Below are 22307 nucleotides of genomic sequence, written 5' to 3' on the forward strand. Positions count from 1 at the left end.
AACTACGCCGTCCACAGATCCCCCATAACTACGCCGTCCACAGATCCCCCATAACTACGCCGTCCACAGATCCCCCATAACTACGCCGTCCACAGATCCCCCATAACTACGCCGTCCACAGATCCCCCATAACTACGCCGTCCACAGATCCCCCATAACTACGCCGTCCACAGATCCCCCATAACTACGCCGTCCACAGATCCCCCATAACTACGCCGTCCACAGATCCCCCATAACTACGCCGTCCACAGATCCCCCATAATAGTGTCGTCCACAGATCCCCCATAATAGTGTCGTCCACAGATCCCCCATAATAGTGTCGTCCACAGATCCCCCATAATAGTGTCGTCCACAGATCCCCCATAATAGTGTCGTCCACAGATCCCCCATAATAGTGTCGTCCACAGATCCCCCATAATAGTGTCGTCCACAGATCCCCCATAATAGTGTCGTCCACAGATCCCCCATAATAGTGTCGTCCACAGATCCCCCATAATAGTGTCGTCCACAGATCCCCCATAATAGTGTCGTCCACAGATCCCCCATAATAGTGTCGTCCACAGATCCCCCATAATAGTGTCGTCCACAGATCCCCCATAAGTGTCGTCCACAGATCCCCCATAAGTGTCGTCCACAGATCCCCCATAAGTGTCGTCCACAGATCCCCCATAAGTGTCGTCCACAGATCCCCCATAAGTGTCGTCCACAGATCCCCCATAATAGTGTCGTCCACAGATCCCCCATAATAGTGTCGTCCACAATTTGTTTTAATATGGCCTTTGAACATAATTTTTCAAGTAAGATCATATAAACCTCTCTGTTTGGTAATTTTGTCGTTTTTTCCGATTAATCGATTAATCGTAGAAATTAATCGGCAACTAATCGATTATTCAAATAATCGTTAGCTGCAGCCCTAGTATATATATATAAAAAATAAATAAAAAAAATACCGGCAATGATTTATTCATCCACATCGATTGATGTGAATGGAGAAATCGGGTTGGCCAGGGCATACGAGCTAAGTGGGTATGGATGTTGGGCGGAGCTCCTATGTCCTGGAAGACGCCTTTCCCCGCCTTTTTTTTGGCAGAGATTTTTTCATCCACATCGATCGATGCGAATGAAGAAATCTGTGCCGTTCATTTTTTTTGTATAAAAACTTTGTATAAAAAAATGGTAAAAGTTGTCTTTTGCCGAGATATTTCTCTTACCCAGCATGGGTATATGTAAAATGACACCCCAAAACACATTCCCCAACTTCTCCTGAGTACAGCGATACCACATGTGTGACACTTTTTTGCAGCCTAGGTGGGCAAAGGGCCCCACATTACAATGAGCACCTTTGTGATTTCACAGGCCATTTTTTACAGATTTTGATTTCAAACTACTTCTCACGCATCTGGGCCCCTAAAATACCTGGGCAGTATAACTACCCCACAAGTGACCCCATTTTGGAAAGAAGACACCCCAAGGTATTCCGTGAGGGGCATGGCAAGTTCCTAGAATTTTTTATTTTTTGTCACAAGTTAGCGGAAAATGATGATTTTTTTTTCCCTTACAAAGTCTCATATTCCACTAACTTGTGACAAAAAATAAAAACTTCCATGAACTCACTATGCCCATCACAAAATACCTTGGGGTGCCTTATTTCCAAAATGGGGTCAATTGTGGGGCAGTTATACTGCCCTGGCATTTTAGGGGCCCAAATGCATGCAAAGTAGTTTGAAATCAAAATCTGTAAAAAATGGCCTGTGAAATCACAAAGGTGCTCATTGGAATGTGGGCCCCTTTGCCCACCTAGGCTGCAAAAAAGTGTCACACATGTGGTATCGTCGTACTCAGGAGAAGTTGGGGAATGTGTTTTGGGGTGTCATTTTACATATATCCATGCTGGGTGAGAGAAATATCTCGGCAAAAGACAACTTTTCCCATTTTTTTTATACAAAGTTGGCATTTGACCAAGATATTTATCTCACCCAGCATGGGTATATGTAAAATGACACCCCAAAACACATTCCCCAACTTCTCCTGAGTACGGTGATACCACATGTGTGACACTTTTTTGCAGCCTAGGTGGGCAAAGGGGCCCACATTCCAAAGAGCACCTTTCGGATTTCACAGGCCATTTTTTACAGATTTTGATTTCAAACTACTTCTCACGCATCTGGGCCCCTAAAATGTCAGGGCAGTATAACTACCCCACAAGTGACCCCATTTTGGAAAGAAGACACCCCAAGGTATTCCGTGAGGGGCATGGCAAGTTCATAGAATTTTTTTGTCACAAGTTAGCGGAAAATGATGATTTTTTTTTTCCTTACAAAGTCTCATATTCCACTAACTTGTGACAAAAAATAAAAACTTCCATGAACTCACTATGCCCATCACGAAACACCTTGGGGTGTCTTCTTTCCAAAATGGGGTCACTTGTGGGGTAGTTATACTGCCCTGGCATTTTAGGGGCCCAAATGCGTGCAAAGTAGTTTGCAATCAAAATGTGTAAGAAAATGGCCTGTGAAATCTGAAAGGTGCTCTTTGGAATGTGGGCCCCTTTGCCCACCTAGGCTGCAAAAAAGTGTCACCCATGCTGGGTGAGATAAATATCTTGGTCAAATGCCAACTTTGTATAAAAAAATGGTAAAAGTTGTTTTTTGCTGAGATATTTCTCTTACCCAGCATGGGTATATGTAAAATGACACCCCAAAACACCCCAAAACACATTCCCCAACTTCTTCGGCGATACCAAATGTGTGACACTTTTTTGCAGCCTAGGTGGGCAAAGGGGCCCACATTCCAAAGAGCACCTTTTGGATTTCACAGGCCATTTTTTACACATTTTGATTGCAAACTACTTCGCACGCATTTGGGCCCCTAAAATGCCAGGGCAGTATAACTACCCCACAAGTGACCCCATTTTGGAAAGAAGACACCCCAAGGTATTTTGTGATGGGCATATTGAGTTCATGGAAGTTTTTATTTTTTGTCACAAGTTAGTGGAATATGAGACTTTGTAAGAAAAAAAAAAATCATCATTTTCCGCTAACTTGTGACAAAAAATAAAAAGTTCTATGAACTCACTATGCCCATCAGCGAATACCTTAGGGCAGGCATGTCCAAACTGCGGCCCTCCAGCTGTTGCAAAACTACAACTCCCAGCATGCCCTAATAGCTGTAAGCTATCCAGGCATGCTGGGAGTTGTAGTTTTGCAACAGCTGGAGGGCCGCAGTTTGGACATGCCTGCCTTAGGGTGTCTACTTTCCGAAATGGGGTCATTTGTGGGTTTTTTCTACTGTCTGGGCATTGTAGAACCTCAGGAAACATGACAGGTGCTCAGAAAGTCAGAGCTGCTTCAAAAAGCGGAAATTCACATTTTTGTAGCATAGTTTGTAAACGCTATAACTTTTACCTAAACCATTTTTTTTTTACCCAAACATATTTTTTTTATCAAAGACATGTAGAACAATTAATTTAGTGAAAAATGTATATATGGATGTCTTTTTTTTTTTGAAGAATTTCACAACTGAAAGTGAAAAATGTCATTTTTTTGCAAAAAATTTGTTAAATTTCGATTAATAACAAAAATGTAAAAATGTCAGCAGCAATGAAATACCACCAAATGAAAGCTCTATTAGTGAGAAGAAAAGAAGGTAAAATTAATTTGGGTGGTAAGTTGCATGACCGAGCAATAAACGGTGAAAGTAGTGTAGTGCAGAAGTGTAAAAAGTGGTCTGGTCATTAAGGGTGTTTCAGCTACGGGGGCTGAGGTGGTTAATGTTGCTGTAGGCCTTTTGGTAGCCTCCCAGACTTTCTTCTCGTCTTTTCATCAATTTTGGAGGTACATCCAGTTCTTGGTAATGTCACTGCTGTGCCATATTTTCTTCACTGTGTTCCATGGTATATCTAATGCCTTGTAAATTCTTTTGTACCCTTCTCCTGACTGATACATTTTAAAAATGAGATCCCTCCGATGCTTTGGAAGCTCTCTGTGGACCATGGCTTTTGCTGTGGGATGCGACTAAGAAAATTTCAGTAAAGACCAACTAGAGACGCTAAACTTCATTTGGGGTTAATCAGAGGCACTTTAAATGATGGCAGGTGTATGCTGACTCCTATTTAACATGATTTTGAATGTGATTGCTTAATTCTGAACACAGCTACATCCCCAGTTATAAGAGGGTGTACCACATTATTTTTTTATTTTTTTTATTTTTATTTTTTTCTTCCCTCCACCTAAAAGTTTTCAGTTTGGTTTTCAAATGAGTGGTACAGTTTATAGGTCATATTAAAGGTGGAAAAAGTTCTGAAATTATTTATCTTTGTCTCATTTGTTTACATCACAGAAACCTGACATTTTAACAGGGGTTTATAGACTTTTTATATCCACTGTACGTCCGGAAATTCAATATACCTTTGATTCAAAAACTATATGCAGAAAGCACAGACAGGAGTGACATAGGATTGTATATTGCTTCCTAGAAGATGATTTGTGCACAAGTAGACCTGTGTGGCTTAGTGAGGCTGAAAACTGTCAAATAATATTTGATGCTGTTGTTCAGTGCAGTAGCTTTTTCCTTTAATGAGGTTATAGTAACATAGTTTGTGAGGCTGAAAAAAGACATCTGACCACCCAGTTCAGCCTGTTATCCTGCAAGTTGGAAGGGAAAAAAAAAAAGTCAGGTAGAAGCCAATTTTCCTCACTATAGGGGGAAAATTCCTTCCTGACTCCAATAAGGCAGTCAGAATAAGGCTGCATTCACACGTCCGTGGAACACGGTCCGTGTGATACCGGCCTGGATTTCTTCAGAGTGCAGGAGCGCACGGCGTCATTGGTTGCTATGATGCCGTGTGCTTCCTGCTGCTGCAGCCCTACAGTAATACACTGGTATGATCTATGACCAATGACGCCATGCACTCCTGCACTCTGAAGAAATCCAGGCCAGTATCACACGGACGTGTAAATGCAGCCTAACTCTTTTTATGTACCCCATGACTTTATTAGCCGTGGCAGCAGCTGCCTGGCACTGGTTTCTACAGATAAGTTTGCTGTCCACTAAAATTCTTAAGTCTTTTTCCATGTCAGTGTTACCAAGTGTTTTACCATTTAGTACTTATGAGTAACTTGCATTATTCCTTGCCATGTGCATAACCTTACATTTGTCAGTGTTAAAACTCATCTGCCACTTTTCTGCCCAACATAGCCAGATATATTTGTAACAATATACTGTCCTCTTCCGTGTTAATTACTTTACAGAGTTTAGTGTCATCTTCAAAAATTGACATTATACTGTGCAAACCTTTTACAAGATCATTAATAATTATGTTGAAGAGAATAGGGCCCATTACTGACCTCTGAGGTACCTCAGTGACCCAAAACATCCATTAACTTGCAGCGCTCAAGTCTAAAACTTACCTCCTCACAGAAACTGATTAAATTAGTTTGACATGACCGATCAATCATGAAGCCAGGCTGAGACAGTGTTGTAGATTTATTTTCATTGAGGTACTCCAAGATAGCATCTGTTAGAAAACCTTCAAACAGTTTGCCCACGACAGATGTTAAGTTTACTGGCCTATGGTTACTGGGCTTTATTTTTGACCCCTTTTTCAATATTGGCATCACATTTGCTAAGCGCCAATCCTGTTAGTATGGAGTCCTTAAAGGATATGTACACCTTTTGGGGACAATTTTTTTTATGATTGCATTTTACTCATTTTGTGCTTAATCATTTTTTCAATTGGCCTTTATTAAAAATATTGAACCGCTCTGTTACAAAGGGTTAACAGTGTTTTTTAGCTGTGTGAATGCTACTTTCTCTTTCATCTAATACCCCTTATCTGTAAACTACTACATAAACACTTATTTTAGCCACATTCCTATCAGTAAGATAAAAATGTAGCTTTAATTGGTGTTTATAAAGTCAGAGATCACTAATAAGGAACCTGTCAGCTCCCTACCTGACAGAAAAGAGAGAGAAAATAGTGGATAAACTCAAACCTGTGGGTCAATGGCTCATCATTTGTAATAAAGACTGATCTAAAAAGTTCAAAATGAGTACAATGTAATAATAAAAGAAAATTGCCAACAAAGGTGAACATAGCCTTTAAATATCACAAATAAGGGTTTGCCTATGAAATTACTTAATTCTATTAGGATACGAGGGGGGGGGGGGGGGAAATGCCATCTGTATGCGATTTGTCTATTTTAATCTTTTTATGACGCTGCTGCACTTCTTACTGGGTCAGACAGGTCACTTTTAATGGGAAATTTACTTATACATTCTGCATTTCATATGATAGTTTATTTTCCTCACTGAATACAGTGGAGAAAAAATATTTACCGTAATAGTTTTGCTTTCTCCTCCTCGCTCATTGCAACTCCCCCTCATCATTCTGCAAAGGGCCGACACCTTCAGATTTATACTTTTTACCATTTATATAATTGAAGAACATTTTAGAGTTAGTTATAGCATGATTTAGCTAAAAAAAATGAAATCAGACATTATATAGTAGATGACAATCACTTTATAACAAAGCTGGAACCGGCCCTGTACTTCACACAGAACCAGAGATCTCCCCATTCATTGCTCCAATTGTTCTGCCAGATTCTAATCTGGCTTGTCAGCTCAGGGGTGTGTCTTTTCTCAGGGAGCATGTCCTTTCTGCTGCAGCTCTTTTCCCTATCACTTAGGGTCCATTCACACGTCCGCAAAATGGGTCCATATCTGTTCTGAAATTTTGCGGAACAGGTGCGGACCCATTCATTTTCAATGGGGCCGGAATGTGCTGTCCGCATCCGCATTTGCGGATCTACACTTCTGTTCCGCAAAAAAATAGAACATGTCCTATTCTTGTAGAAAGCCATTTTCTATGAGAGTGCCAGTGCAATTACAAAAATATTCAGATACAGGTGCTGCTTTGAAATATGTAGAATGTTTTGTGGCACAACCCATTTTAGGGGTAACTAACCTTTCGTACAATTTTATTTAAAACGTTTCTAAATGCCCTATAATTAATTTTTGTAATGCACTTTACTTATTTTTACCCTTTTACGGACAAAATAGGCACTCGAAGTTCAGTGTGTCTCATCAATACACTGCTGACATATATGCAATGTATGGATTCCACTGTACTGCAGGCTTCTGAAAAGCTCAATGTGGGACAATATCTACAGTGCTGCAGCAATTTTCTTTACACTAAACCGTGACTCTAACACTGCCCAATTTCTAACATGCCTTATTTGGCTCAGTCCCCTTTGTGCCTCACATAGTTACAATGCTCCCTTAATGTCCCCTAGATATAGGGAAAAATGAAGCACTACTTATATTCTTCAGAAAAATTGGTGATGTTTATTCATCCAGCATTGCATTGCATTAGTGATGTTTAGTCACTGTTAGTGCCCCCTTCACGGTAGAATGCTCATTTAGTGCCCCCTTCAAAGTTGTAATGCTCACTTAGTGCTCCTTCACAGAAGAATGCTCCTTTAGTGCCCTCTTCACAGCTGTGATGCCCCTTTAGTACCCCCACACAATAGTTATACCCCTTAGTTCTCCACACAGTACTGTAGTTATGTCCCCTGTGACACAGTAAAGAGAGTTGTATGGGGAGGCAGGTATTTTCCTCCCAGTGTGTACTGTTGGACTGATTAGCGACCAGGTGGGGTCAAACACTGGACTGGACTTATGTGCTGGTCCGGGTTTTGACAACACCTAGCTGCCTTTAAAAGACAGCTGGGTTCAGCAGAAAGAATCTCTATATTGGGATCTGAGGCTTGTGCTGGGCTTGGAGGTCTGAGACCAGTGTGAGGGGAAACAGGCCGCCTAAAGTCTATTCATGGACTCTTTGAGTTAGAACTGCCAGCTGGGTGTAAACTTAGGCTACTTTCACACTTGCGTTTGGGGTTGTGCTTGTGAGATCCGTTTGAAGGCTCTCACAAGCTGCCCCGAATTGATCCGTACATCCCCAATGCATTCTGAATGGATGCGGATCCATTCAGAATGCATCAGTTTGGCTCCGTTCCGCCTCCATTCCGCTCAGGAGATGGACACCCAAACGCTGCTTGCAGCGTTTTGGTGTCCGCCTGGCCGTTCGGAGCCAAATGGATCCATCCTGACTTACAATGCAAGTCAATGGGGACGGATCCGTTTGATGTTGACACAATATGGTGCAATTGCAAACGGATCGGTCCCCCATTGACTTTCAATGTAAAGTCAGGAGTCCCTATTAATATACCATCAGATCGGAGTTTTCTCCAATCCGATGGTATATTTTAACTTGAAGCGTCCCCATCACCATGGGAACACCTCTATGTTAGAATATACCATCGGATTTGAGTTAGATCGTGAAAACTCAGATCCGACAGTATATTCTAACACAGAGGCATTCCCAGTGATGGGGACGCTTCAAGTTAGAATATACTAAAAACTGTGTACATAACTGCCCCCTGCTGCCTGGCACCACCCGATCTCTTACAGGGGGCTGTGATCTGCACAGTTAACCCCTCAGGTGCCACACCTGAGGGGTTAATTGTGTGGATCACAGCCCCCTGATCGGGTGCTGCCAGGCAGTAGGGGCCAGACCCCCCTCCCTCCCCAGTATTAATGGCCAGTGCGGCCCCCCTCCCTCCCTCCCCAGTATTAGCATTGGTGGCCAGTGCGGCCCCCCTCCCCCCCCCCATCATTGATGGCAGCAGAGCGGCATTTCCGATCAGAGTCCCAGTTTAATCGCTGGGACTCCGATCGGTTACCATGGCAGCCAGGACGCTACTGCAGTCCTAGCTGCCATGGTTACTTAGCTTATACTTAGCCAAACAAAAGAACCAGACCAATGACCCCAAAGAAGATGAAAAATGAACATATAAAATATATGTAATTTATTAAGACATAATCAAATAACAAAAAATAGAATGACATAAGGCACAAGGATAGAGGAGGGTGGGGGGCCCCATGTAGCAGGGTCAAAAGCAACCACCCTCACAAAACCCAACTGACAGGGAAAGAGGGGTCACAGCCCCGGGTATGAGACCGCATAAATATGGGTGAACTGTAGGTACACCCAAATTGACATATAATGGTAAGTATGCTGCATGCTTATGCAAGGTAAAAAAGGTCATACGTAGCCAAGATTGCCCACCCCAGAATAATAAAAAGGCTGCATGGAATTGCAGGTGGCCAAATCACACAGAATAAGGCAGGGCAAAAGTGCTAGGTGTGATCAGTATCCTTAAGATAACAAACTAACTAACAAGGCATGACAACAGATGCAAAGTTACCCATGGTATGCTGGAACCCAGAGTATGTGACCGGAGCTGCACCTTGACGAACATTTCGCCTCTATACTGTGTCACCATTTATCTTACATACCATTTGAGTGAGTTGTTCTTTATAGGTTGGTACTTAGCTTATACTTACCTGCGCTGTCTGTGGCCGGCCGGCGCTCCTCCTACTGGTAAGTGACAGGTCTGTGCGGCGCATCGCACAGACCTGTCACTTACCAGTAGGAGGAGCGCCGGCCGGCCACAGACAGCGCAGGTAAGTATAAGCTAAGTAACCATGGCAGCCAGGACTGCAGTAGCGTCCTGGCTGCCATGGTAACCGATCGAAGTCCCAGCGATTAAACTGGGACTCCGGTCGGAAATGCCACTCCGCTGCCACCAATGATGGGGGGAGGGGGGGCCGCACTGGCCACCAATGCTAATACTGTGGAGGGAGGGAGGGGGGTCCGCACTGGCCACAATGCTAATACTGGAGAGGGAGGGGGGGCCGCACTGGCCACCAATGCTAATACTGGGGAGGGAGGGGGGCTGCACTGGCCACTAATGCTAATACTGGGGAGGGAGGGGGGGTCGCACTGGCCACCAATGCTAATACTGGGGAGGGAGGGGGGCCGCACTGGCCACCAATGCTAATACTGGGGAGGGAGGGGGGCTGCACTGGCCACTAATGCTAATACTGGGGAGGGAGGGGGGGGTCGCACTGGCCACCAATGCTAATACTGGAGAGGGAGGGGGGGCCGCACTGGCCACCAATGCTAATACTGGGGAGGGAGGGGGGCTGCACTGGCCACTAATGCTAATACTGGGGAGGGAGGGGGGGTCGCACTGGCCACCAATGCTAATACTGGGGAGGGGGGTCCGCACTGGCCACAATGCTAATACTGGAGAGGGAGGGGGGGCCGCACTGGCCACCAATGCTAATACTGGGGAGGGAGGGGGGCTGCACTGGCCACTAATGCTAATACTGGGGAGGGAGGGGGGGTCGCACTGCCCACCAATGCTAATACTGGGGAGGGAGGGGGGCCGCACTGGCCACCAATGCTAATACTGGGGAGGGAGGGGGGTGCCGCACTGGCCACCAATGCTAATACTGGGGAGGGAGGGGGGCCGCACTGGCCATTAATACTGGGGGGAGGGGGGTCTAGCCCCTGCTGCCTGGCAGCACCCGATCAGGGGGCTGTGATCCGCACAATTAACCCCTCCAGGGGGGTTTGTGCGGATCACAGCCCCCTGTAAGAGGGGCAGCAGGGGGCAGTTATGTACACAGTTAGAATATACTAACTTGAATGCCTCTGTGTTAGAATATACTGTCGGATCTGAGTTTTCACGATCTTGAAAACTCAGATCTGAAAAGGCTGTTATGCAGACGGATCCGTTCTGAACGGATACCATCGTTTGCATTATAGGTGGAGATCCATCTGTGCAGATACCAGACGGATCCGCATCGAACGCAAGTTTGAAAGTAGCCTAACACCAAAACCAAAAGGTGGGTTTTTGTGTTGAATGTGACTTTTTGTTTATGAACTTGCCAAGAGTGTGAATAAACACTGAACTGTTTGATTTAAGAACTGGTTGGTGCCTCTATGCTGTGTCTGCTTATCCTGTCTACCAGACCGAATCCCCACACCCTTTAGTGCTCCCTCACAGAATGTCCTGAAAGTAACCCCAACAGTTATGCCCCCTTAGTGCTTTACACAATAAAATGCTTCCTTAGTGTTTTAGTGCCCTCTCACATAGTGCTTCTCCCTTAGTGCCCCTCACAATAGTGCTGCCCTTTAGTGCCCCCTTACAATAGTGCTTCCCCTTTTAGTGCCCCCTCACAATATTGATGCCCTTTAGTGCCCCCTTACAATAGTTTTGCCCCCGTAGTGCCCCCTCACAATAATGCTCCGTTAATAAAATTTAAAAAAATAATACACACCAAGCCCCACTTTTCCAATGAATGGAGCACAGCATCCCCTGGCCTGTGTTCTATTTTGCTCAGCCCAGAAGATACGATAACGTCACTGAATTTCTCTTGCCTGCTGGGGAATACACAGGCTGAGGAATAGTAAAGCAGGGAGCTGACATCTTCCTGCTTCACCATTTTATTTAACTGTATCTGTGCCCTCAGGACACAAATACAGTTGAAATTGGGACCCAGTGGTTCACTGCTAAAGGGTTAATAACAGGTTTATTGCTAAAGGGATAATACTATGTTCACTGTCAGAGTTGTTAAGATGTTTACTGTGATACTGATTCTGATCTATGTGCTATGTAACCTGAGAAGACTATGGTCCTAATTTATCATGCTTTCACTTCAGAATTCTGGCTTTAAAAAGTCAGAAAATGGGGCTTACATCACTTTTTGAACTTGCTCAAACTTGCTCCAGTAGGAGTTTGGAGTAGGAAAAGTAGGGTAGCTTTTCTAGACAAAAGTGTTAGGTTTAAGGATGAGGCAAATTTGTTAAATAACATGTGAAGTATGATAAATGTGGCATACCGTACTCCAACACAGACTCAAGCAAAAGTGACTTTAAATATTCCCCTCATGGTAAATTCCCCCTATGTATGAGTAAAAACAGTTAACTGGCAGTTTCTTTGTTACAGTTGCCAGTTAATGGGCTGGTCCCATTTTCCCATGGTTAATGGAGTCTGCTAGTAATTAGGTTAGAGTGAAGACTCGTTTGGTGTGTGTTGCTGCCAAGTAATCCTTATACAGGAAAACACTATTCCTGTGAGTAAAAGCTACCAGAAAAAGCCACTTTGCTGGGAATTACCTCTTAGGGAAAGATTGATTGAATTACTGCAGATGGTTTACGACCATGAGGCTGTGCTTGGTAAGTAAAGGTAAAGCACTCGTATGGCTTGGGTAAACTTTACTGCCTGTGGCTTGGGTAAACCGTCACTGCCAAGAAATATTGAGGAATTGTACGCCTTTGGTCATTATGGGAAGATTACCATCATAATAGCTACGTCTTATACGCAGCCTTTTGAGAAAAGCCTACTGTGTAAAATAGTTCAGGACTGTGCCTACTGCATACATATATTTGTACTGTGACTTCCATTATCTATTCAGTAAAGGGAAGACCTTATTTTACCACATTCAAGCCAGCTTGGTCTGTAGTATCTATACCCGATCATTATCATCTACCCTCCTGTTCTCCTGCCTTGCACTCCACTGCTCATTCCCTCTTAACATCAAGAGCACCCCAACCACCACCAGGCAAGAGACCTCCAAAAGTCCAGAATTTGCCCCGAGGGGAAGTTGGGATGCCCCCCCTTCGTTCACTGCCTGCACAGTTAAAATATGGTTTGAATCATAGGCACACACCAATCTATTGTAGTCCAGATTCTGCAATTTGCTTTTAAAGACTTAACAAACAAATCCATAAAGTACTGGTATTTTGTGTTAATTTATTTGTTTTTACAAGAAAGGGAACCAGCTGAGGGTGGTGGGAGGTTTTGCAATAAAAATTGAAACCTTTGTTAAGCTTTGGACACCAGCAAGAATTAAATATTTCATCTTATTTATTTTAGGTTTCTAAGCCTAAAGTTGGAGTTTTGGGTGCCTCAAAAGGTGCAGAGGTTGCCCTGGTATTGGCTTCCTATTTACCACAAGTAGGGGCTACAGTTAGCATTAATGGAACTTGCTATGTATTTGGTGGCACAATGTACCATGAAGGTAAAGTTCTTATTAAAGGAACACCTTATGTGCAGGAGAAGATGGTGATTACTGCAGATGGTTTCCTGAAAACTGCTGGGTTTTATGAAGATTCTCCTGCTTCATCCATTCCAGTGGAGAGAGCACAAGGGCACATCCTTTATATTACTGGGGAAGCTGATCAATATTTTAACAGTAAACATTATGCTAAAGTGGCTTTATCCAGAATGAAGAAACATGGACGGAACAATGGAAGGATGATCTCCTATCCAGGAGCCGGTCATCAAATAGAACCTCCAGGATTCCCTTTTTGCTGGGCCTCATTCCTACGTGGCCATAATATAGCACTCCTAGCGGGTGGAGAGATGATCCCTCATTGTGAAGCAGAGGAATCAGTCTGGAGAGAAATTCAGTTGTTCTTTCGTCAGCATCTGAATCTTTCTAGCAATCTATAAAACTGATTATAAGGAAACATCTATTATGTCAGGCAAACTGTTACTGACTTTCTTAAATCATTGAAATGTACTTGCTATAATGCCATTTTGTATAAGCTTAAGTATTTGCATTGTTGAAGCAATATCTGAATTGATTATATTCAACCAGTGAATTAATTAATATTATATGAATTTTCTAGTGCAGGTCTTGATGGGACAAGGGTGTTCTCTTTGGGGTTATGCATCGCGCCCTCAGGCCCTGCACTAGGCATAACATAGTGTATTAGTTTTATTAGTTTTTGTCATTGTTGGCCTATAAACTCTTGGCAACACACACCATATATTTACTTCCAATACTGTAAATGTATGGCACAGTGATGAGGGTGGCACAAAAACCACTAAACTGATGAAGGACAGCAGATATTTACAAAGCTCACAACCAGAATCTTGGCTTAAAACAAAAATATATTGTACAACTGATAATGATCTAGCCTGCTCTAGAGCCATTTGTAAAAAAGAAGTATATGATATGTTCTTGGTTACTGAAGTCCTTCCCAGTCAGTTCGTTTGGTCTGTGTTTAGGTAATACTTACTTACTGGTTATGACGCCCCATCGCGTTCTTTTGATTGCTTCTCTGAACCTAATGTGCTCAGTGCTGGCGAGAAGAAGCACTTCTAGTGCACAAATTTTATTGGCTTACAGTATCTGAACAATAACAAGAATCACTCCACTGCCCATGTACAAGTGAATCTGAAAGGGAATAAGACCACCACAAGCTGCCAGAATGAATATGAAACTTTATGCTTTGCATGATCTAACAAAGAAATGTAATTAATCACAGGAAAATTTCTTTATGTCTCCCTCTTGTACTACCCCCGAAAAATTATATGTATATCAGACCTCTCAACAGCTATAAAATAAACAATTATTACCACTAAACAACAATAAACAACAATTTAATCCAATGACTCAGAGTTGACATTTTTGATTGTAGTTCTTCCCTTTCGATGTCCTTTCCATTTGGCCTAGACCAGCATAATGGCTTCTTCCAGCTATAATGATATCTGCAGAGTTTGCTGCCCAGGTTCCTCGATTTTACACCACATATCTCCCATGATAGCCACAATGTCCAATGGCAACTACAGTGCCCTCCGTGAGAGCTACTATGCTGCCTTGCTAGCCAGTACTCTGCCTTCTGTAGGCAAAAGCCCAGTCTACGCAGGCTTCTGTGTACGTCTGTTGTGTAGCTCACATTCCCATTAGACAAAGTAACTGATGTCAGCACCGCAACTGGTTTATCTGCTAGTCCAGGGCTGGCCAACCTGCGGCTCTCCAGCTGTTGCAAAACTACAACTCCCAGCATGCCCAGTCTGCCTACAGCAGGGAATGGTGGGAGTTGTAGTTTTACAACAGCTGGAGAGCCGCAGGTTGGCCAGCCCTGTGCTAGTCTCTGCCTCTGCATTGGCTGAGAAGAAAGGCTCTAGCTTAGGTATTTAAATGTACCAGTCAGGTATCCAGCCCATTCACACCGCACAGGTCACATGCGGTACAGAAAACTGTATAACACATTTGGTCTTTGCACAGATGTAGCAGCGCAGTGCGTGTCACAATGATATCTCCTCAGCACCAGGGGTCATATTCTCATGAAAGGCCCTATCTTCTGGATAGCCATTACGATAACAGCAATGAATATTATTTGCAACATGCCTTTTTGCATATGTGTCATTAAAGTCTCCAGTGTCCAGTTCCAGATCTGCCCTTCTTCTAAAATACCAGGTGAGCCACTATATCTTCTGTATTTCAATTTCTCTTTCTAGGCAAGAAGCCTAGAAAGAGAATAGCTGATATAAATAGATGATTTTCCATCAAGGGTGGTGAGTGGCTTTGGGAATACAATTTAGAAATCATGCCAACCCTCTTGCCGACCTTTGATCTCAGTTTGGTGGTTTTTGCAGCACTAAAGAATGCCTGAGAAAGGCATTGGCCACCCACCGGACTGGACTGGAGAACAGTTATTCATTGAACATAGCCAGGCCGCCCCCCACCCCCACAGCATCACCGCCGGCGGCCCAGAATAAACACTTGCCTGCCCCTGATATGTGCCACAGCCAAGCCACCCACAGTAAGAAGATACAAAAAAAAGTTAATGTAGGTATTCTAGATGGGAGGAGGGCAGCAGCAAGCAAGCAGAGTTCCTGTGGGGTTGGGGAAGGGGCACTGTAGGCTCATAGATAAAGGACTCAGGACAGTGTGCCCAGCCAGCACACTAGCAGCACATCCCCACTCAGTCACCTTGCAGGGTTATGCAAACTAAGCTTCAGCATAAAGAAGTTAAATGGGTTATCCAACCCCTATAATGCCTGGGCATCTCATACAGGGTATACTTACCCCACTCTCCGGCACCCACTTCCCTCCAGATGCCCACACGGACGCCACTGCATCCCCCTGTCTCGTGGATGAAAACATCCGGCGACGTGGGTGCAGTTAATGGCAGGCCACGATCAATGTGAACTAGCCTTCGTAGCATCACAGGTGACACTAGGGAGGCTCATTTTCGTTGGCTACTGGCTGCACTATCCCCCCCCCCCCAGCATAAGTATTACCTGTATGTGGTGCCTGGCATTTTGGGGGCATAATAGGGGTTGGATAACCCTTTTAACCATTTAGATACCAGAGGTTTTTTCTTTCCCATCTTCCTTGAGCCATAACTTTTTTTATTTTTCCGTTCACATATCCATATGTAGTGGGAAGCGGGCAAAGAATTGCAAACAGGGCGGAATTGAAAAAAAAATATCCAATTCAGATTATTCCTATTGGGCCCAATGATTTCTATGTATGCCCCTGCTCCAAAGCATTTGACGCTGTGCCACATAAAAATCTAGTATATAAAATGAGAATGCTTGGACTGGGAGAAAATGTTTGTATGTGGGTAAGTAACTGGTTCAGTGGTAGAAAACAGAGGGCAGTTATTAATGGTACACACACAGATTGGGTCACTGTCAGTATTCCTTTTAAGCTCACAAACTCCTATAAATGCACAACACGCCAGCGGTGATGTTCATATAAAACTTTATTAAACATATATGCATATATTTTTAAATACTGATTGGTTCTGTCTCCTTTAATTCTGTTTAATACTCTGTGTAATAGTTTACAAGTAGAGTTGAGCGGACACCTGGATGTTCGGGTTCAACGGGTTCGGCCTAACGTTGCAAAAAGTTCAAGTTCTGAACCCGAACTTGACCCCGAATCGGAACCCCATTGAAGTCAATGGGGACCCAAACTTTTGAGCACTAAAATGGCTGTAAAAATGTCATGGAAAAGGCTAGAGGGCTGCAAATGGCATCAGAATGTGGTCAAGAGCATGGCAAGTGCTCTGCAAACAAATGTGGATAGGGAAATGACATCAAATAACATAAAATACGTTTAAAAAAATATATATAATCTTGATCAAGGAGGACAAGGTCCATATGGAGTAGGAGGTTGAGGAGGCGGTGGATGTGGCGGTGTAGGTGGAAGCGGCTATAGAGGAGGAGGAGGTAGCCTACGCTGCTTTTTGGTTTTAAATTTATTTTTATTTTTTTAAATTAGGCTACACCCCAAAACATTGGGAAATATAACCTGTGATAACCCCCTCCAGTCGTGCTAAACACACGTTCAGACAATACACTTGCTGCAGGGCAGGCCAGCACCTCCAAGGCATAAAGGGCAAGCTCAGGCCATGTGCCCAATTTGGAGACCCAGAAGTTGAAGGGGGCTGACCCATTATTCAGTACGTGTAGGCATGTGCACACATACTGCTCCACCATGTCACACGTCCCCGTGATGTCCACGATCCAATTGGATATCTTCTCTATCAACTTTCGATGTTCTTTTATGCGCCTACCATGGTGACCACGGGTGGCAGGGAATCGGGATTCCAGGCCAGAGAGGGAGCCTGAGAAAGGGATACTACATCCAAGGGAGGTCAATGGATGAAATTAAATGTAATTGAGCGGAAATGTGGGACAAACTATTGAAGCATAACCTTCCAAGTTAAGGAGGGGGCGTGCAGAAATTGCCCACTCCTGACTCGGGGAGGTAGTGAGGATAAATAACAATACAGGACTCTTAAGATGCCCTGTTATTGGAATGATTAATAAAAAAAATTATAGGGAATGTCACTGGGGTATTTTGGATTTAGAAACGTTAGTCAGGAGAGGCCCTGCTGCCGCTTTGTTGACTCTAGATAACTTCTGCCTGATCGCACGTCCCTGTGACGTCCACCATTCATTTGGATATCTTCTCTATCAACTTTCAATGTTCTTTTCTGAGCCTACCATGTTGATCACGGTTATCGGCGAATGAGGGTTCCACGCCGGAGAGGGAGAGTGAGAAAGGGAGACCTCATCCAAGGGAGGTCAATGGCTTCAATGGGATGAAGCAGAAATGTGGCACAAGTTATTAAAGCAGAAGGATCGAATGAAAGGGCAAATTAAAGACGAATTTTAGAAATTTAAGTCCCTGTCACCTATGCAGAGCAGGGGGAGTTTTCATTGCCAGAAATGGGTTAATGTCACCCACCAATGGAACAGATTATTTTTTTAAATTTCGGTCCCTGTCACCTATGCAGAGCAGGAGTTTATTCACGGCAAAAATGGTAAAATGTCACCTAAGAATGTAACAGAGAAATTAGTGAGCAGGGGTATATCACACCCAAAAACTGGTGAATTTCACCCAGAAATGTAACAAACAAATTAGAGATTTTTTTTTTTTACCTGTCTACTAGGAATACAGTGGTATATCACACCCAAAAATTGGTAAATTTCACCCGAAAATGTAACAGACAAATTAGTGATTTTTTTTTTACCTGTCTACTAGGTAATAGCAGTGGTATATCATACCCAAAAATGTGTGAATGTCACCCGAAAATGTAACAAATTAGTGATTTTTTTTTACCTGTCTACTAGGTATAGCAGTGGTATATCACACCCAAACATTGGTGAATTTCACGCGAAAATGGAACAAATTAGAGATTTTTTTTTTACCTGTCTACTAGGTATAGCAGTGGTATATCACACCCAAAAATTTAACTGACAAATTAGTGAGTTTTTTTGACCTGTCTACTAGGTAGAGCAGTGGTATATCACACCCAGAAATGTATGAATTTTACCCGAAAATGTAACAGACAAATTAGTGATTTTTTTTTTATCTGTCTACTAGGTATAGCAGTTGTATATCACAGCCAACAATTGGTGAATTTCACCCGGAAATGTAACAGACAAATTAGTGAAATTTTTTTACATGTCTAATAGGTATAGCAGTGGTATATGAGATGCTATCTTGGAGTACCTAAATGAAAATAGGACTATAACATCTTATCAGCATGGTTTCATGAGGAATCAGTCATGTCAAACTAATTTAAATAGTTTCTATGAGGAGGTAAGTTCTAGACTTGACCACTGTGAATCAATGGATGTCATATTGTATATCTTGAGTTCTCCAAAGCAGTGGCATACTGCCAATATAGGCAGACCATGCAGCTGCTATGGGGCCCGTTACATGGAAGGCCCTGCCCACTTTTCTTTTCTTCTGTTCAGGGCCCTGCTTGTGCAATGAGCAGGACACTGGTACAATGGTCAATGATGCAGTGGGTCAGGATATGCATATATATGTTTGAGTTGTTCGTGACGCCAATTGCAGCTTGCGCAGGCACTGTTGCAGGGCCCTTTAAGATGTTATAGCTCACGTACCAGGTGAGGAATGCCAGAGGGGGATAATGTCTCTGTGTAGTGTCAACGGTGTCTCCTACCTGGGTACGGCTGGACTCCTGGATCCTGGTTCACTTGCAATAAAATGAGTGTTGTTAATAGGAGTAATTGAGGAACTTTGGTAGCAGTAAATGAGATCCAGACTGATAATATAATCCAACTTGTCTTTACTGAATGGCAACAGAAATCCATACGAGTTACAGCAATAGTCTTTAGGTCCCAGCAGGTTTAAGCAATGTATGGCAAGGATCAATATCTCTTCTGCTTCTATACTATGTGCCTGGAGAATCTGGCAGCTATCTATCTTCTGCTCTGTCTGTCTTGTTATGGGCCTGACTAGCTGAGGAGGAATTTGGCTTCTCCTGGACTCTGGATAAGTACTCACAGGACTGCTCGCAGGGAATGGTTCTTCCTGGAGATCTGTAGTTCTGGAGGTGTTGCTTGGTGGTCCACAGTCGAGGCTGAAAGGCTCAGACTGGGAAGAGTGATCCTTCGCCTCAGCCGAGGCTTGATCCTAGGTTGGGATCCCTGTAGCTGGGAGCTGCTACTAACACAGCCTGCCCCTAGCAGGGGTGGATGGTACACTAACTTAACTTCCTTCTCCTCCTCATGAGACAGTACATGGGAACAGCCCACTTCTGCTCACACAGGGGAGATTAGATTGGAATGAACTATTCCAGCCTAGATATATTAAACTGGCTAAGGTCTACTGAACACATTGCTGCCACTTGCTGGTGCACATGGAAATTACAGCATAATATATCAAACAGACCTGGAAAATACATATACAGGGAAATACAATGTTAGATTACACAAGATGACGATAAGTATATACCTGACATGTTGTAGCGGGGAAATCAGAGTTTAGTAACATACTCTGGGATGTTACACTTGCTTCCCCTATACTCAGTCAGGGCCCCCCTTCCGCCCACGCGCTGATGTCCTGAGTACAGACCCTGACCCTGTCTTACCAGTCCATCCAGGCATGCCCGGCCAGGAGCCTCCACACACCGGGGATCCCCGCACCCCCATGCGCTGCTAACAAGGAAATCCAGGAAGTTTGTTGTGAGCCTCCTGCGAGAGGTGAAGAGCCTCCTGTACACAAAGGTGAGGGCGCTGCGGTACCACGAGAGGAGGAGGGAGTATACGTCAGGTGCCAACAACCATCCAGGAGCAAAGGCATGTCAGATCCTGTGGGAGTCGTAGGTGAGGAGTATGGATGATGGGTGTAGTAGGTGAGGAGTATGATATTAGTATGGTGGATGATAGATGTAGTAGGTTAGTAGTGTGGTGGATGGTGGGTGTAGTAGATGATCAGTATGGTGGAAAATGGGTGTAGTAGGTGATGTAGTTGGTTGTGGGAGGTCAGTAGTATGGTGGACGATGGGCGTAGTAGGTTAGTAGTGTGTTGGACGATAGGTGAATTAGGTGTTGGGTATTGTGGACGATGGGGATAAAAGGTGATGTATAGGGTGGGTTGTGGAAGGTTAGTTGTATAGTGGATGCTGCTCTTCACTTCTGGTCACATAATTTTTGAACTTGTGCGTATTTTGAGGAATTTTTTGCTGCAGATTTCCCAGTTGGATCCTGGGGTGGATCCAGCCATCAGCCGCAATCTATAGAACGGTGGGTCCAGCCATCAGTCACCCACCGGACCGGACTGGAGAACAGTTAGTCATTGAACATAGCTGCCCACCCTCCAGCATCACCGCCAGCGGTCCAGAATAAACACTTGCCTGCCCCTGATATGTGCCACAGCCAAGCTGCCCACAGTAAGAAGAGTAAAAAAAAAGTTCATGTGGGTATTCTCTATGGGAGGAGGGCAGCAGAAAGCAAGCAGAGTTCCTGTGGGGTTGGGGAAGGGACACTGTAGGCTCATAGATAAAGGACTTAGGACAGTGTGCTCCCCCCCCCCCATAAACTCTGCTTGCTGATGGAGGACAGTGTGCCCAGCCAGCACAGCAGCAGCACATCCCCACTCAGTCACCTTGCAGGGTTATGCAAACTAAGCTTCAGCATAAAGGAGTTAAATGGGTTATCCAACCCCTATAATGCCTGGGCACCTCATACAGGGTATACTTACCCCACTCTCCGGCACCCACTTCCCTCCAGATGCCCGCACGGCCGCCACTGCATCCCCCCGTCTCATGGATGAAAACATCCGGCGATGTGGGCGCAGTTAATAGCAGGCCACGATCAATGTGAAATAGCCTTTGTAGCATCACAGGTGACTCTAGGGAGGCAAATTTTCGTCTGCTACTAGCTGCACCTCCCCCCCCCCCCCCGAGCATAAGTATTACCTGTATGTGGTGCCTGGCATTTTGGGGGCATAATAGGGGTTGAATAACCCTTTTAACCATTAAGATACCAGTTTTTTTCGTTTTTTCTTCCCCATCTTCCTTGAGCCATAGCTTTTTTTTTTTTCACATATCCATACATAGTAGGAAGCGGGCAAAAAATTCCAAATAGGGTGGTTTGATTTCTTTGAATCCAGAGGGGAGACAAACCAGGCTGGTGTAGTGAGCTGTATCTATATTTATTTATATAAGGAGATATATAACGCGAGTTTGACCGCGACGCGTGGTTGATTTAAGTGTGGTTGCGTAAGTGTGTGACTTAAGATTAAGTGAGGGAGTATCTGAGAGCTAAATTATTTGTGGACATTGAGTGGCTGTATTTGACTGTATTGTATGCTGTGATAACACTTTTTTTTTCCTTCTCCAGGGGTTGCACAGGTGAGTAATTAGGGTGTGGCTGTCTAATTTGGGTGTGGTTGTCTAATTAGGAGACTATAAAAACTCGGCAGTGTGAGCAGAACAGCCTCTTTGAATCCAGAGGGGAGACAAACCAGGCTGGTGTAGTGAGCTGTATCTATATTTATTTATATAAGAAGATATATAACGCGAGTTTGACCGCGACGCGTGGTTGATTTAAGTGTGGTTGCGTAAGTGTGTGACTTAAGATTAAGTGAGGGAGTATCTGAGAGCTAAATTATTTGTGGACATTGAGTGGCTGTATTTGACTGTATTGTATGCTGTGATAACACTTTTTTTTTTTCCTTCTCCAGGGGTTGCACAGGTGAGTAATTAGGGTGTGGCTGTCTAATTTGGGTGTGGTTGTCTAATTTGGGTGTGGTTGTCTAATTAGGAGACTATAAAAACTCGGCAGTGTGAGCAGAACAGCCTCTTTGAATCCAGAGGGGAGACAAAC

At 44.0% G+C, this 22307-nt stretch overlaps 1 protein-coding gene across 1 annotated transcript in view; it reads left to right on the forward strand.

The window, feature by feature from the left end:
• The window catches only part of LOC122945314 (acyl-coenzyme A amino acid N-acyltransferase 1-like), a 49293-nt gene extending 34994 nt beyond the window's left edge, over window positions 1–14299 (forward strand). Inside the window, exon 4 of the mRNA XM_044304367.1 lies at window positions 12789–14299. Coding sequence (XP_044160302.1) covers window positions 12789–13367 — 579 coding nt within the window. The 3' untranslated portion in view covers window positions 13368–14299. The remainder of the gene's footprint in view (window positions 1–12788) is intronic.
• The last annotated feature ends 8008 nt before the right edge of the window (window positions 14300–22307 follow it).

This window comes from Bufo gargarizans, chromosome 8 (genome assembly GCF_014858855.1).
Source record: "Bufo gargarizans isolate SCDJY-AF-19 chromosome 8, ASM1485885v1, whole genome shotgun sequence".
Taxonomy (NCBI): domain Eukaryota; kingdom Metazoa; phylum Chordata; class Amphibia; order Anura; family Bufonidae; genus Bufo; species Bufo gargarizans.